General features: G+C 39.4%; 1 protein-coding gene and 2 non-coding genes across 9 annotated transcripts in view; all 3 read right to left on the bottom strand.

Annotated features, from left to right (window-relative positions):
• Window positions 1-15,096, bottom strand: part of NAP1L4 (nucleosome assembly protein 1 like 4) — a 26,339-nt gene extending 11,243 nt beyond the window's left edge. For 2 of the 7 annotated variants that reach the window (XR_014883411.1, XR_014883412.1), the window contains exons 1-11: window positions 14,436-14,724; window positions 13,292-13,332; window positions 11,170-11,201; window positions 9,929-9,990; window positions 8,466-8,565; window positions 7,528-7,669; window positions 7,312-7,398; window positions 5,682-5,807; window positions 4,174-4,245; window positions 1,913-2,052; window positions 122-267 (exon numbers count right to left, since the gene is read on the bottom strand). Coding sequence is in view for 4 of the 7 variants with exons in the window: in XM_085224283.1 (XP_085080409.1) it covers window positions 122-267; window positions 1,913-2,052; window positions 4,174-4,245; window positions 5,682-5,807; window positions 7,312-7,398; window positions 7,528-7,669; window positions 8,466-8,565; window positions 9,929-9,990; window positions 11,170-11,183 (889 nt within the window). In the remaining 3 variants the exon portion in view is untranslated. Of the gene's footprint in view, window positions 1-121; window positions 268-1,912; window positions 2,053-4,173; window positions 4,246-5,547; window positions 5,808-7,311; window positions 7,399-7,527; window positions 7,670-8,465; window positions 8,566-9,928; window positions 9,991-11,169; window positions 11,202-12,941; window positions 12,961-13,291; window positions 13,333-14,435; window positions 14,776-14,992 lie in introns of those variants that run through there. The other 5 variants (XM_085224283.1, XM_085224280.1, XM_085224282.1 and 2 more) reach the window with 5 other exon arrangements.
• LOC116216720 (small nucleolar RNA SNORA54) lies at window positions 3,672-3,792 on the bottom strand. Its single transcript, XR_004160037.1, has one exon. It is a non-coding gene; the product is annotated as a small nucleolar RNA SNORA54 (small nucleolar RNA).
• LOC116216721 (small nucleolar RNA SNORA54) lies at window positions 6,966-7,094 on the bottom strand. The gene has a single exon (XR_004160038.1). It is a non-coding gene; the product is annotated as a small nucleolar RNA SNORA54 (small nucleolar RNA).

The following is a 15,096-nucleotide window of genomic DNA, read 5'->3' as shown; positions in this document are numbered from 1 at the left end:
TTCTCCCATTAAGAAGCATACAGTGCAGCAGAACAAATACAGTTTGCAGATTTAAGCTGTATTTATCTACAAAATGCACAGCGTATCGTAAGAATCCTAAATTCTCAATTTCCAGGCTTACCCTTTATTGGGCTGAAGAAGTTAAAAAAAGAATCATTAGGTACTTGTTTAGTAATCGTCCGAACTGTGCCTCGACCCTTGTGTTTCTGTTTTTTCTTGATTGTTTTAACTGTAACATTCTTTCCTTTCTTCCAGTCAATAGTGCACCTAAGACAACACGTGGGGAACAGCACTTTAATACAAGACATCAGTGTCAGTAAGGAAGGAAGCACTGAAACAACAAGCAAAGCAGCAATGGATTCTAGTTTCTTAGTTAAAGCTACATACACAGATGACAATCTACTTGACTGAGATATTTAGGATGCTTCATAGTGCTTGAGACAATGCACATACTGGAAATATATTTATATATAAAGTATTTCCCTTAATGAAAAAGCTGAACACCTTGTTTTCTCAGAATAATCATTGTCCCCCAAACCACCCATGCTTGAAGACCTCTCTGGCCTAATTACTTGGGTTTTATAACTGAGGATGTGATTCCAGTAATCCACAACACCTCAACAGTTAAGAATGTTTCTTCCAACAGCCTGGCCAGTAGAAAACAATATGTTGTGTACCTTCACTGCAGGTCAAGAAGTGACCAGCTGCTCTAAAAATAAGTGCACCATGAACTGTGGCCAACAAGAGGCACATTTTAACTCTCCAAAGAATGGTGCTCAGATTGACTTGACAGTCAGATGCAGTTAGCTACAAAGAACAAAGCTTCTTAGCTCCTTTCCACTGCTGCACAAACTGATACTTATCCCAATTAACAGTCATTGTCCATGCACAGTTTTACTCAAAACTATACATGGCAAAGAATGAGTGACAGTCAGATCTCTTTTAATGGGAGGGGTAAAAAAAAATAACAATATTCCTTAGGTGCCCCAAAACATCTCATCTTAGGTCAAAGTCATGTGTTTAATAAGTAACCTGAACGAAATGTCACAAAAATAAGTCCCTGCTCTACTTATTCCACTATCTATAACTTCTGTAAGGAAACACGAGTTGCAATCAAAGTTTTGACCTAACTGCAGCTTTAGAATGGGAATCCTCTTTCAGACTTTATTCCAGCAAACTGTTTGCTGTTTAACTGAAGTTATCACCAAAGTAGACTAACCTTTCACTTAGGCAAACTTTGCTAGACATACAGGACTGTATTTTGGCTCAATGCAGTCAAATGCTCAATTCTAAAGCTAGTATTTGGCAATAGATGCTGAAACGTTTTGAGGTTATCGGGGTACCTTCAAGAAAACAATTATTTAGCATTTCTTACGTGTTTGATGGGGACAGAGAGCTTTTTTTTTTCCCTTTAAATTGTTGGACAGGAAAATCGAAGCAAAAATAAAAAGCAACAGGGAGCCAAGGAGGCTGCATCCTGAATTCATTTGAAGTGCACAGCCAAGACTGTAACTATAAAACCAAAATACGTGGCCAACTGATTCCAGGCTGAGAGAACAGATCATACATATGACCACCTCCTGCCAGATTCAAGAGTACTGTTGGAATTAAAATTGCTGATGGGCAAGAGGCCAGGAGTATGTAATACAACAACTAAAATGAATTCACCCAGTCATCTGGAAGCAAAAGGCTTGTTACCTCCTTAATAATCTATGTAACTTGAAAGACACAAATGTACACTAAACACAGAGACACATATTTGTGCATGCTGAGGCTAACATCACCTCCCTTACATCATTCCTAGTTCTTAAGTCAGCAAAATCTTTATCTTCATTAATTATCATCACAGTCCGGGGGGAAAAAAAAAAAATCTGAAAAACTGACTTGTTCTTGAATTTCAAGATTTCCTTACCCATCACAATCAACTATTTCAGGTCCTTCAAATGAAAAGGGATCCGTCTTGTCTGGCTCTGACTTCATCTTGTAGGTTTTTGTCAGGACTGTATTAGAAAAGTAGTCGTTGGGCCCAAAGTGGAACTCTAATGAGAAAGACTAGAAGAAAGTTCCATTTTAGTTTTGTTACTATTTTTATCTTTGAAGTAGTATATCAGCAGAATTAACAATAATTAAACAAACAGCTACAGCAGAAGCATAGACATCTACTATTCATCTCTTGACTAAGGATGATGCAGCAATTTTTCTGAAGTTGCTCTGGCTTCAGAATAACACCAGGCTCTGCTCTTCCACCTGCTCTGAGCAGTCAATGATATGGTCTTACAAGACTGAAAGAAATTTTTACTTTTCATCAAAAAGAAGTATGCATGCAGGTGAGTCTGAATTTAAACAGTGCACTCCACCACGAACCAGAGTAGTTGTTCATTTAAAAACAGGAAATCCTGCAGAAGAACCCTGACTTCATAAACTGAAACCTAAGGTTATGCACACTTTAACTGTTTGCAGACTGCAGCAGTTATTTCTGCTTGCACCAGTCATGCAGCACCTGAAAACTGACTGCAGAAATTCAGCATCTTACACGGAGAATAAAAGGCTCCAGGTTAGGTTCATCTCCTCACCCATATTCTAAAGGCCCCTTCAGTTCTGCTTCACCATCTGCTTTCTACAACCACACGAATCTCCTCACACGATTGAAAGCTGGAAGGACAGAGGTCAAGGAGCAGCAAGTCTGCTAGCAGCAGCAGCCTCCTCAATTCAAACGCTTACAGATTAAAGAAAGGAGGGCACTGGGAACCAAATGCATTGGCTTCTCATAGCCTATTTCAGCTTTACTTCCACTTTAAAGCAACTCAGAACACCCAGCTATGATTTAGAACTGTTCTTTAAGTAAGGCAAATCCCTCTCCAGGGCACGTGCTCATGGGAAGAGTCACAAATGTAGCTCATCCAACACCAGTGACGAACACTCAGAGCCAGATAATCCCACAAAACGTCACTGAGGTTATAAATAGGTAACCAGTGGCACTACTGAGCATGCAGCATCCTGGCAAGACAAACTTCTTTGCAAAGACTACATCTCAGCATCTCTTTTCATATCTGCCAATTATGAGACAATAGTAAGAAGCTTCCAGTTTCAAGTACTATTTGAAGAGCTAAACTAACCCCTCCAGTAGCCCTATTGGGGTATCTTTGTTCTCGATATGGCATTAGCTATGCAATGTGAATTTTTTTACAGCTCTCCTGGATTAAAAGAACATATTCTCATAAAGCTCAAATATATAAATCAATAGCTTAAAATAAAGGAAGATTTAAGTCACACCCATATTCATCTCCCAGGTCTGAATATGCTAGCATTGGGTCCCGATGACCAAATATTTATAGATATTTATAAAGTATCTATCTTACCAGTTTTACTTATCTAAACAGACATTCATTTCTACAAGTGAATAAAAGCAAATAAAAATCACTTAAACTTTCTGCAGACAAGAGTTTATATGCAGGCTGTAACAAGCAGCACTTTGAAAGCACCAGGTAAACTGAATAATTCCTACTGCCTATTTCTTTCAGTTGCAAAACATAATCCACAACAGAATCAGTGTCACACACCTGTCATTTGACATTTTTGCAGTACAAAGTTACCACAGTCGCCACAACTTTTAATTAAGATTTCAGACAAGACATTCAAATGACTGGAAAAGTTTTCAATCTAGTGGTTAGGAGTGTCTCCAAATAAAGAAGGGACATGGAATTTGTCAGCCTTCCATTACTGGATTTGTTGTAGCACTGGAATGGAACCTATTCACAGGAATATGCTGTCAAAAGGTTACGAACAGTGCGAGACAAGGCAGCAAGTCCAATATAGCAAGTAGCAACCACATTTTGCACCTCCATCCACTTCCAAAGCAGAAGAAACCATGTAACCTCCATATAAATAACAGTTTACTTGGAATTTGAGACAGAACGTTCATGCAGACACTAGCCAGACTCCAGCTACAATCAGAATGTAGAAACTACAATAACAAAGATATCTGGCCTACGGTGAAAAAGCAAGCAGTTATGAAAGCTCAATAAATTGTAAAAGCCAAAGCATGAAAATACTAGCCCAGAAAAAATAACAAACACCTTATATATTCTAGCCAAAGAAGATGGAATGAAGAGTTCAGAATGCTGCTCGCATCATTACTATAGTCTTCATTTGAAGCATCTGTGGGAAACTCACCATAGGCTGTCCAGGTTCAGAAAACTTAACTTTGATATCCTGTAGGTGTTTCAAGATTGGCTCATCATATTCCTAAAGAGACAAAAGCAATTTATTATTGAGCAGGCAATATTTAGACCAAAACTTACATCTAGCTTGCTTGTCAATTTTGTTCTTAAGAATGAATCAAATCTTGTCATTATTTAAATATCATAGCTAAAGTTCAGATTTGGACCAAGATTTCTTAATTCTTTTTTCAATCCTGGCATGTAAGATTCTCAAACAAAAAAGCCTTGTATCCAGCTACCATGCTAGGCTTCGTGACCATTTCTGCAAATGACAAATTCAGGATATTTATTGCTGATGAGATTTACAGAAATACAGGCTTCAGGGAATTAATCCTTAACAGCAATACAAGCAATTACATTAATTGTTGAGGACCACAGGGCATACTTAACATGAACTTAACAAATCCACAGGTACACCTACAGCACTACCCTTGAGGAGAAAAAGAAACAACAATCCTTTTATGGACTAAGTTAACTACAACAGCATTTCATCTGTAAGCTCTGAACTTCCATTTTCCTATCTTCAGAAGTCATTACAAGACCATTTCTAAGAAAATTCACATCCTCCTTGGCAGCTTCAGCCTGCTGTTCACTTTGTCCATCATCACCTGTCTTCAGGAATAGTATTAAAGCTAATGAAGACCCCCAAGATTTAGCATCTCACACATTCAGAGAATCACAGAACAAATCACACAGTAGTTTAGGTTGAAAGGGACCTTTAAAGATAATCTAGTCCAAATCCTCTGCAACAGGCAGGGGCACCTTCCACTAGATCAGTCTGCCCAAAGCCCCATCCAGTCCAACCTTGAACACTTCCAAGGATGACGTATCCACAGTTCTTTGGGCAAACTGTTCCAGTGCCTCATCACTGAACAATTTCCTCCTAACATCTAATCTAAATCTACCCTCTTTCAGTTTAAAGCCATTACCTCCTTGTCCTATCACTACATGCTCTTGAAAAAAGCTCCTTCATCTTTCTTATAAAGACCCTACTAAGTACTGAAAAGCTGCAAAAAGGTCTTCCTGGAGGCCTTCTCTTATCCAGGTTAAACAGCCTTTGATCACAGGCTCAACAAGAGTTCCAACCCACTCCAATTGGTCCATGTCTCTTCTGTGCTGCAGACCTCAGAGCTGAGCACAATGCTGAAGGTAGGGTTTCAAAAGTGCACAGATGAGAGGAAGAATTATCTCCCTTGCCCTACTAGCTATACTACTTGATGAGGCCCAGGATAGCGTAAGGCCTTCAGGACTGCACACACTGACGGCTCACATCCAATTTTCAGCATGCCCATTCATTCTCCAACCTGTAACTAATGTCTGAAATTACCTTGATTCACATGCAGCACCTTGCACTTGGCCTTTACGAATTTCACATGGTTCTAAGCACTGGCTAGCAAACAAAAAAGAAAAGCAGCTATGTACCATAGGACAGAAGTTACTCTTTTCAGAAGAGAAACTTACTTGTACTAATTCACTTAGCATATCTACATTCCTAAAGATAGTAAACCAGAAGTCTGGAATTCCTTTGACATTTATCTCTTCTGCTTCCGCTTTTTCTTCTATTACCACTACATTTTTCAGGTCTCCCTGTGGGAAAAAAAAAACAAAACCAAACATTTAAGAAATGAAACCATGATTTCTCAATACATTGAGAGATAGATGTACAAAGTATTTGCTATCTCTGAAGCTGCATTTAAGGCACATTTTAAAAATCTGAATTGTTTTCCCTCTGCAAAAGAAGTTAAGAGACATTTGCACAGCTGAACTTCCACACAATGAATTCAGATTTACTTTCAAGTAATTTGGAATTCTTCTGTACAAAGACTAAATAACCAAATGACAGTTGCAGTAATTTGACTAATTGAAGGAAAAAATTAAGTGTTTATCTTTCTACTAACAAAGAAGTAGAAAAGCATGTTTTTCTATTATCTTTTCCCTGTAGACTCCTGTGCCATTCACAGTGCCTCATCTAAAAATCTAAGTAGATCTGCCATTTAAAATTGTCCTACCTTCCCAATTTTGCAAACTACTTGGCAACGTTCATTTTCATTGTTACCTTCCATTAAGCTACCTTGATCCCATGCACATAAGTGATGTCACACAAAAAAAGACTGAAGTTACTTCTCCAGCTCTCAAACGAGAAAGTTTGCCGTCTGAATCAATCGTACTGCACCTTCCCTTTTGCACCACTAGATGGCAGCAAACAAACGAGTTCCTCTAAACAGCAGCTTCATGGGCTAGCCAATATGAAGCAGCAGTTCACTTGCCATCCAGACGTTTCTAAAGCTGTAACTCCATAGAATACTGTCAGTCAATTATGCATTCATGCCTCAGAAAGCTTTTTGCTTCCGCACACTGAGTTCTGCATTACACTAAATCTCATGAGACCAGCTAGAAAAAAAAAAGAACAATTTGCTTTGCTATTCAAAGGAAATCAAAGGGAAAAAGAACATGGGAAAAATGCCAAAGAAGTCTAGCAGAATGGAGCAGACAGACAGTATTGTAAACAGGTTGCTTCTCTTAAAAAGAGAAACAGATACCAAGTGGAGTGTATACTTCTCCAAAAACAATGACAGAAAACTGGAAGGCAACCTACCTACTAGATCATTTTTTGTAAATCTGGATAGTTTCTATTCTAGAGGAAAGTAAGAATGCATTAGCCAGCACACCTTATTTAAGTCCATGCCACTTCATGACTATGTGGCATCTGCAGGTCTAATTTATATTTCTGGTCATTGAAGTTAATTATGTCCCCCAAAATAAAGGGGACAGGCAAACAAGCAGCCAGCCTTCCATTATCCTGGGGTTATCATGTAGCACCGGAATGGAACCCATTAACAGAATTACACTGCTAACAGGTTACGAACAGTGCAACCAAAAGCAACAATCTGCTCAAGTTAAAAACTGGAAAAAAATGCTGAACTGTGAATTTAGAAGCCTTAATGGGAGATAGCGTTCATCACAGTCACATGTGACTGATAGCTTTTTTTTCCCCTCCAAAATATTAATTTTTCAAAGGGAAATGGTTTACAGGAATTTATTTTGAATACATCTGATATATCTGTAGTCCATTACCCCAATTTGTACTTACTGCTAGCTTTTCTTCTTCCTCGTTTTCACTGTGCCATTCTGACTCTGCATCTGTGGGTTCTGCTTCTCCATTAATAAACTCTCTCCTCTAAAAAAAAAAAGCCTAAAAATGTAACTTTTTTTCTTTGATGAACTACTGATATAAGTAAAATTACATATGTGCAAACAGAACTGACACAGCTGCAAGGAAACAAAGATATATTGATAGTCTTCTGACCTTATCAAAAAGAGGTTGGTAGAGTGCTGCATATTTTCTCTCTAAATCATGTACTTCTTCATAAAATTTAGCTTCTATGTGGGCACATTTCACCTGGAGTTGTTTCAAGGCATCAATTCTTCTTTTCACTGCTTTTGGTAAACTAAAAAAAAAAAACAAAACCAAACCATCATATTTTAAGCTTACAAGTTAGTTGCCTCAGCATTATTTAACATTTCACTCTGAAATAGGCTGCTTATAGCTACATGCAATTTTTAAGTGCTTGTATCAAACATAAACATTTCTTCAATCTCTTTTCAAGCATATTGAGAAGATTCTCTTCCACCCAAACGGCACTTGCAAGGAAAAGTTTCATGGATTCATGAGTCATATTCAGACTAATACCAACTGTACTTCAAACTTTTAGGTGCTTAGACAAAGTAAGCTAAAAAATTGATAGACTTTATAATTAAAAAAGTCCTCCAGTCCCAGTCAAGAAATAAAAGCACAAATCTCTGCTAAAAACAAGATTTTTTTAAAAGTGTAATCCTACCCATCTATCAAAATAAAGGCTTCAAACTAGAGGCAAAAGAGTAGCTTTGTAAGTCCTGAACTTCAAATTACATTCTGGATAGTAACTGTAATCAGCACTCCCTAACAGAATATAGATTATGAGAGAAACAGTGAATGGGGAGGTGGGAGGGAGGGAAATATTTCTTTCAAGCCAAAAAAAAAAAAAAGCTATGGAAAATACTTAATGAAGCAACATTTTGTTTTGAAGTTTGTCTAAGTACACTAAAACTCAGCTCTTCCCTCCATATGTAGGCCACTGAATCACGGTTTAAGTCAACAATTTCACTTAATGAGTCATTTGTTCAAATTTCTGACCCTAATTATACAGTAATAACATTCTATTATGTTTTCAGTCTTCCAAGAAGGTTGTTATGCACTGTACTTACGTTTCAATGTAACTTGAAGGGGTAAGTGCTGTGTTGTCAAGTCGTTCCTGTAGAGCTGCCAGGACCTGTGGATTCTGCATCACCTGGTCTGCCAGCTTTTCTATGAAGACAGGAGCCCATTCTTAAAACAAATCTGAGTACATTTACAGCACTTGCATCATACTTTGAGTCTTGCAGCATCACAGCAAAAATACACACTATTTCTCACGCCTCAAATATCACCACTATAGTGAACTAATAACTCAAGCAAAACTACTTAATCAGATTTCAGAAAGGTAAGAATGGATCATGATAGTAAGTGTGCCCTTCTCTTTGGAAATAGAGAGGCAAAAAGCACATTGCTGGCAAGCAGATTTCCTGCCTTCTCTCATAAGAAGGTGCAATAAGTGTTTCTCTACCCTCCCTCTACACTAGCTCTAGTACATAAATCACAGAAAATTGCTAAACACAAAGATGATACTTCTGAGAAATCTGTAGAAGTGTTTCCCTGTCTGTCTAACTCCTGAAAAATTCTGATGGCAACTTTGTGAACTGTACAACAAAGCAATGCTGCACTATGACATCTTCCTTGATAACTATTAATTTTTGTATCAAGATATTTTTTACAACCTACACAACTTCCCAAAGAATCATCAAGAGAGTGGTCAGAAGAACGTGGGGTTTTGTTGTTTTTGTTTCTTTAAATGAGAGATCAGACCTAAACCAGTTCTGGTTAGGAATTAAAATCCTCACTAGAAGGATTTATGTGGCAAAAGTAACACAAAGACATTCACTTTCCTGATCTTTCCATTCTTCCCGACTGCTCTTCTCAGCAGACATGAAACAACAGCAATTAATAAATTGCATAGCATACAGTATCTTGGTGAAGTTTTACACCGATTCTTTTATTTTCCTCCTCCCTCCTTAAAATTTTTTATTATTCCATGACGTCTGCTAGTTTACGTGAAATATAATGACCACAGAGTGAAATATACTACTGTTCCACATTAGCTTACATATTTGATTACATTACTGAAAATGGAACTGTAGCATTATCTAACACATCTTCCAAATGAAAAATAAAAGCTTCAAGACGACACTCCTAAAATGATGCATTTCCCCACAAACATGATAGCAGAGAGCCACAGTAACAGCAGGAATCGCTTTAATGATTATGCTGATATAGCTGCATAATCAAAACTAGTCTGTATAGGCTTTATTGCAAGTGTCTATTGCTTTATGCAACAGCAAAGCATCCTAATCCTGTGTACAAAGACATTTTTACCGTTGCATTAATGAAGCCCTTATTTTGCTCTTCTTTGTAACAAACAGGAAGGATATGTCTGAATAACAGAAAGAAAATAGCCTAGAAACCATTGCTTTGTTTTCAATAGCAATTATGTAGATAAAGGAGCTTCAAAACAGAAGGCAAAAGCTTTTACTCCACCCTTGCAACGTTGCTTAACACTATGCAGATCTCTTACCTTTTTTGTCACTTGCATTTTTAGCAGCCTCCACAGAATCTGAAGCAGTATCTTCTGCTTTACTAGAATTAAAAACATAGCATGAGATAAGCATCACTTTGCAACAGTGTTAATATTTAAGAACAGAAGTACACCTCATTTGCAGTGTTATGTAAAGTCTTTTCTTGGCTTGTTAGTAAAACATGTTTTTATCTTGAGGCTTTTCAAAATTTGAAGTCTGGACATGAAATAAATTCTTCCAATATGAATAGGAAGCAAAAGAAAGGCAAAAATTAACAAACAAAAACAACACTGAAAGAACAAAAGCTACCTTGACTGACAGAATTCATCTCATTTGATGAACAACTGGCCCTTAAACATGGAACTGAGTCACCTTGGACAGGAAAATGTTATTACTAAAGTGAGAGCTTGAGACACCTTTTTAGTGTAAGGGGTAAAGAAAAAAAATATATCAGAAAAGAAACAGGTAAGAAGAAATCTTAAAACAAGTGCTCAAAAGCTCTTTGGATTTTCTGTAAGAAGTTGTTTTGATTAATAGTAAAAACATTCATTTAAACTCCAAAAAGAGATGCTCCTGCCTTCCATCACACTTCCTGTGCTGGAAAAACAGAGGGCTCAGAATGAGTCAACAGTAGGCAAGCATTCCTTATGTTTCCTGCCAGTTTAGAGGTTGCAAAACACAGATTGGGTGTTGCTGGAACTAGTCTTACCTCAGATACAAAAGGAGAAAGGACATTACACATCTGAGTATTTTTTAGTTGCTGGATAGGCCAGCTCATCCTGGTGCAATGCAAGCTCTGAAAAAGCAGCTTCGTGCATGTATTTATACCAGCTTAAAAACAGCTATTTGTTCTAAAAACAGCATGGGAGCTAGAAAATACAAGTGTCCTTTGCACACAGAAGTCACACAGATCAGCAAAACAAGGAAAGATCTGTGATCTCTTCAAGTCTTTACAGAGTCTCAACATGAACTTGAAAGCCTGAGTCTAGACAGCACTAATTACATTAACCCAGTAACAGCAATTCTGAAGCCAACAGGTGACACTCGTGGCTTCCAGTGCACCAAACGTTTCACCTTGCTGTAAGGAAACGCAGTCTAATTACAGAAAACATTTCCATTTTATTCTTATCCAAGTTTGGTAGTATATTCTTCATAGGTTTAAAAAAGAAAGGTAAATTCTCCCACAAGACCAAATACATAGTCATCTGTAACTTGACTTCAAGAAACTGGGCCAACATACCTGTTATCTGCCATCTGTGTGCCTGTATCCACCTGTAAATTGAAATAGAGTTTAGAAATTATTTAATAGAACCCTTTTTCTTATTTACCTCAACACAGAAGGAGGAAATGAAACAGGGCAACGTTTAAGACCTCAAGATAAATCAGCTCCTGCTAGTTCTGCTAGGAAAGTCATCATACATGAACCCATGCAGTGAACAGCTTCCATAATATCCAATCTAAATGATTCAGTTTTTTAAACAATACATTAAGTGCTTTCATCCCATCCTTTCAAACATTTTCCAGTTAAATATGAACTGGAAGAAACATTATAAATGGGAATATATCTAAAAACAGATGGCACTGTTTCCTGGACTGCTCTGCATTCTTTTTTAAAAATGAAAACCCAACGAGGAAGAAATGAGCATATTATTTTCTAATTCCCTGACAGTATCACAGCGAGCAATGAATTTTTTATCTGTGTTAGAATGTTTGATCTGAAAATGATGAAAGTTCAAATGAACTACAGCATCAGAAAGACTTTTTTCCCCATGTCACTTGAGTAGAAAAATGCCTGTCTAATCAAGACTATTTGTGAATAGTTGCTTCTGCTGTGATATACAGAACGACAGCCTAAACACATTCAGTAAGGAGAAGCAAAATACTGAAGAAGTTATTTACACATAAGAGGTTTTTTGACAGCAGTTAGAAAGGAAAAAATCCCCCAAGGATTTGCCTTGAATGTGTGTGAGAAAACAAAGAACCACCATGGAAATAGACACCTTGGTATCTGCAGAGGTTGAAATCAAGTTTAACACAGCTACCCCAGTCCCCAAGATCTAAATGAGCCCTGTGGAGACACCAGGGCCACACTACCTAAATTATTTTGCTGGTATTTTTTTTAACCAGGCTGTCATCCACTGAAGGAGATCTACTTTCGGTTTACACCTCACCCGACTCCCTCCCTCCCCCCCACCTCCCCTTCCCCAATTCTCAGCATAGTTCATTACAAATCCCAGTAATCACTACAGACTGTACAGCTAATTTTACACTACAAAGTTTTTAAGAAAGCAGATGTGGGTCAGGTTTAACAATAAAAGGAATTTTTCATTGTTCTTAGGAGTAAACAGGTCTGATTTCTTGTCTATATGCCCAAGCAGGCTGATCTTTAGCCAAGCTTCTAAAAGCCTGCTACACCACAGGAGAACACAAGTGCTGATGGCATTGGAGCAGCAGTTAGGAGGATTTGAGAATACACACGCTCCTCCACCTGGAAAATGCCAATTCCTGCTTTAGGTTAGAAAAGTAACACTTTCACAAGCACTTATATTGAATTGAAAAGTATACACCCTTTAGATTATAAGTATTCTTTTGATTACTCCACAAAGAAGCTGCCTAATATATGTACCAAAAATTCCCCTGACCCTATCCCATAAATTAAGACCAGGAACAGACAAAGGGCCTTCTTTCTTGTAGACTAGGTCTGTGTCAGCAACCCACACACGTGTTTTGGCAACACCTATTCTTGCCCTAAACATAACAAGAGAAAGTGACAATACAAGCAATCATCTTGTGGAGCAAAGCAAAAGAGCTCAGCTATCTTAGAGCTGAAGAAATAAAGGAGCACATGAATCTTTCCTTCCACAGCATATAGAAGGCAGAAAAAAAAAAAAAAAAGATGATCAAAAAGGTAAGAGAGCAAATTGACCTAATACCAGAGTTCAGCCAACAAGTTACATGATCCTGGTCACTATTAGAAGCAGCAATAGTAAGCAACTAAAAATGCAGACTCACATTACTTAGAAATTAGTCTTAAAGACTCTTCTCTTCCAACTCAGGACCAGACACAGGCCCAATGGAAAAAAATAATTCCACGCACAAATGTTCTCCTCTGTTATTCGTGCTGTTTTTCTTGCAAGGAAAAATTTCTCATCCCTGATGAGGAAAAACAGAATTCTCATTCCCTCGTCATTCATGTCTGGAGGACGTGGGATGAAGGTTCTGCAATACTCGTAACTTTTAAATTGCAGTTGACTTAAACTCCATTGGAAGACATCATTTAGGCACATTCTGACAAAGGCCACTCACATAAGTAACAAGTAACAAGAATTGGTAAGACACCATTCGCTGATACAAATACATACTTTAAGTCCGGTCTGCCTCTTCAAAGTTTTTCTTTCAGCCCCTGAAAAACAAACAAACAAAAAAGTATATGAATAAAAAATTAAAAGCTTTCCCCAAAACAGCTTATAATTCCCAGTAGCATTACAACTGCCTTCCAATGACTTAGCAGCTGCAGAGTTACTAATAGAAGTGTTCAGTAAAAGCTGGCAGGAGCAGGGAAGGACAAAGCAAGGTGATTTCAGATAAAACATGAGATGCACATCTCACTGAAAAAGCACAGACACAAAGCACTGAGCCTTCACTTCCCACCCCCCCCCCCCCCCCAATCTCAGTGTGTAAACAATGAAGAAAAAAATAATAGCACTACTGAACTCTACAATTATACCATATAATGTTCTTTTTTTAACCATCATCACCACAAGAGGCCAAAGCCATACTTCTGGACAGTGCATTATTTTCAAATAACTAAAACAGATGCAAAGCTTAGGGGAAGGAGGAGCCTACAGCAACCACCTGTCCCACAACAGACACTGCTGCAATTTGTCTACACCAAATGTCACACAGCACCGTCACCTAAAAGAGCAGGAAACAGTCATACATCTCCAACAGTCTAAGATAGTGAAAGTTCATCTTAACGACAAGGGACACCTCAAAGAAGGCAGATTTAATGCCAAGAGGCATCCCTGAAAACATTCAGAGAATAAATTCTCTCCACTAAGAAGCCTATGTCTCGTTGCAAAAGCCATTCTAAGCACAGCTAGAACATAAAGCAAGGAACTAACGGGCTCCTGAACTTACAGGAAGTCTTCCACCCACAAACATTACTGCTTTCGTACCAACAACAAATCAGAAGGGAAAGCTATGAGTTCCGTTTTAGACCCGCTGGGAAGCAGCTCTGCATGCAGCCATAAACATACCACTCTGATGCTTCTGAATGAGAAGCAACTATGAAAAAAGTCACTTGCTGACCAGATCCATGAGCCCTGAACATTAGCAGTACTTCAGTTCACCCTGAAAGTTGTACTGAGGGAATATTATTTTTAAGATTTAAAAAAAAAAAAAAATTTCCTAGTGGCTTTGATTTCAGCTGCAGAATTTACATACTCACTTCCCTACCTTCCTACCTGTAAAGATAGGTTACAGAACGTAACAGACAAATCCTACCTATGACGTTATTACATGTGGTAAACAGCCGCTGGAGCAACAAAAACGTGAAACGTGGACAACGGGGGCCTTCAAAGGGGAAAGCAAAGCCCCAGAGCACACTGAGAAGGCAGAAGATAGCGGCCGAGGTCAAACAGCAGAGCCGAGCCCGACTGAAGCGCCACAGGCTCCGACCGGAGCCGAGCGCTGCGGGCCGAGAGCCGCAGCAGCCGCTCGGCCCTCCCGCCTGCTTCCTCCCCCACTCCCCAGGGAGGGCGGGGGAAGGCCGGGCCGGGCCCACCGCCAGGCAACGGGAGCGGGCGAGCGCGGTCATCCGCACGGCCACGACGACCCCGACCCTCGCCGCAAACTTCCCCAGGCAGCCTTAAAATGGTGCCTGAGCGGCCCGGGCCCGCCCCTCCCCACCAGGCGGCCCCCACCGCCGCCCGAGCCCCACCCCGCGGCGGGCCCTAACGGCCACACCACGCGCAGCCCCCCCCCGTGCCGTGCTCACGGCGGCCGGCTCGTGCCCACCGCTCGCCCCGCCGCCCGAACGCCGAAGCCGCACGCCTCCTCACCTGCCCGCGGAACGTCCCCCCCCCAGCAGCGCTAGCACTCCTCTCAAGCTCACTCGGGCTGCGCCGCCGCCAACAAAGCCGCCCTCATTGGCCAAAGCACGGGC

This window comes from Meleagris gallopavo, chromosome 5, assembly GCF_905368555.1.
Source record: "Meleagris gallopavo chromosome 5, MGAL_WU_HG_1.1, whole genome shotgun sequence".
Lineage (NCBI taxonomy): Eukaryota > Metazoa > Chordata > Aves > Galliformes > Phasianidae > Meleagris > Meleagris gallopavo.
Note: the sequence above shows the minus strand (reverse complement) of the source record. Positions and strands in the feature narration are given on the sequence as shown.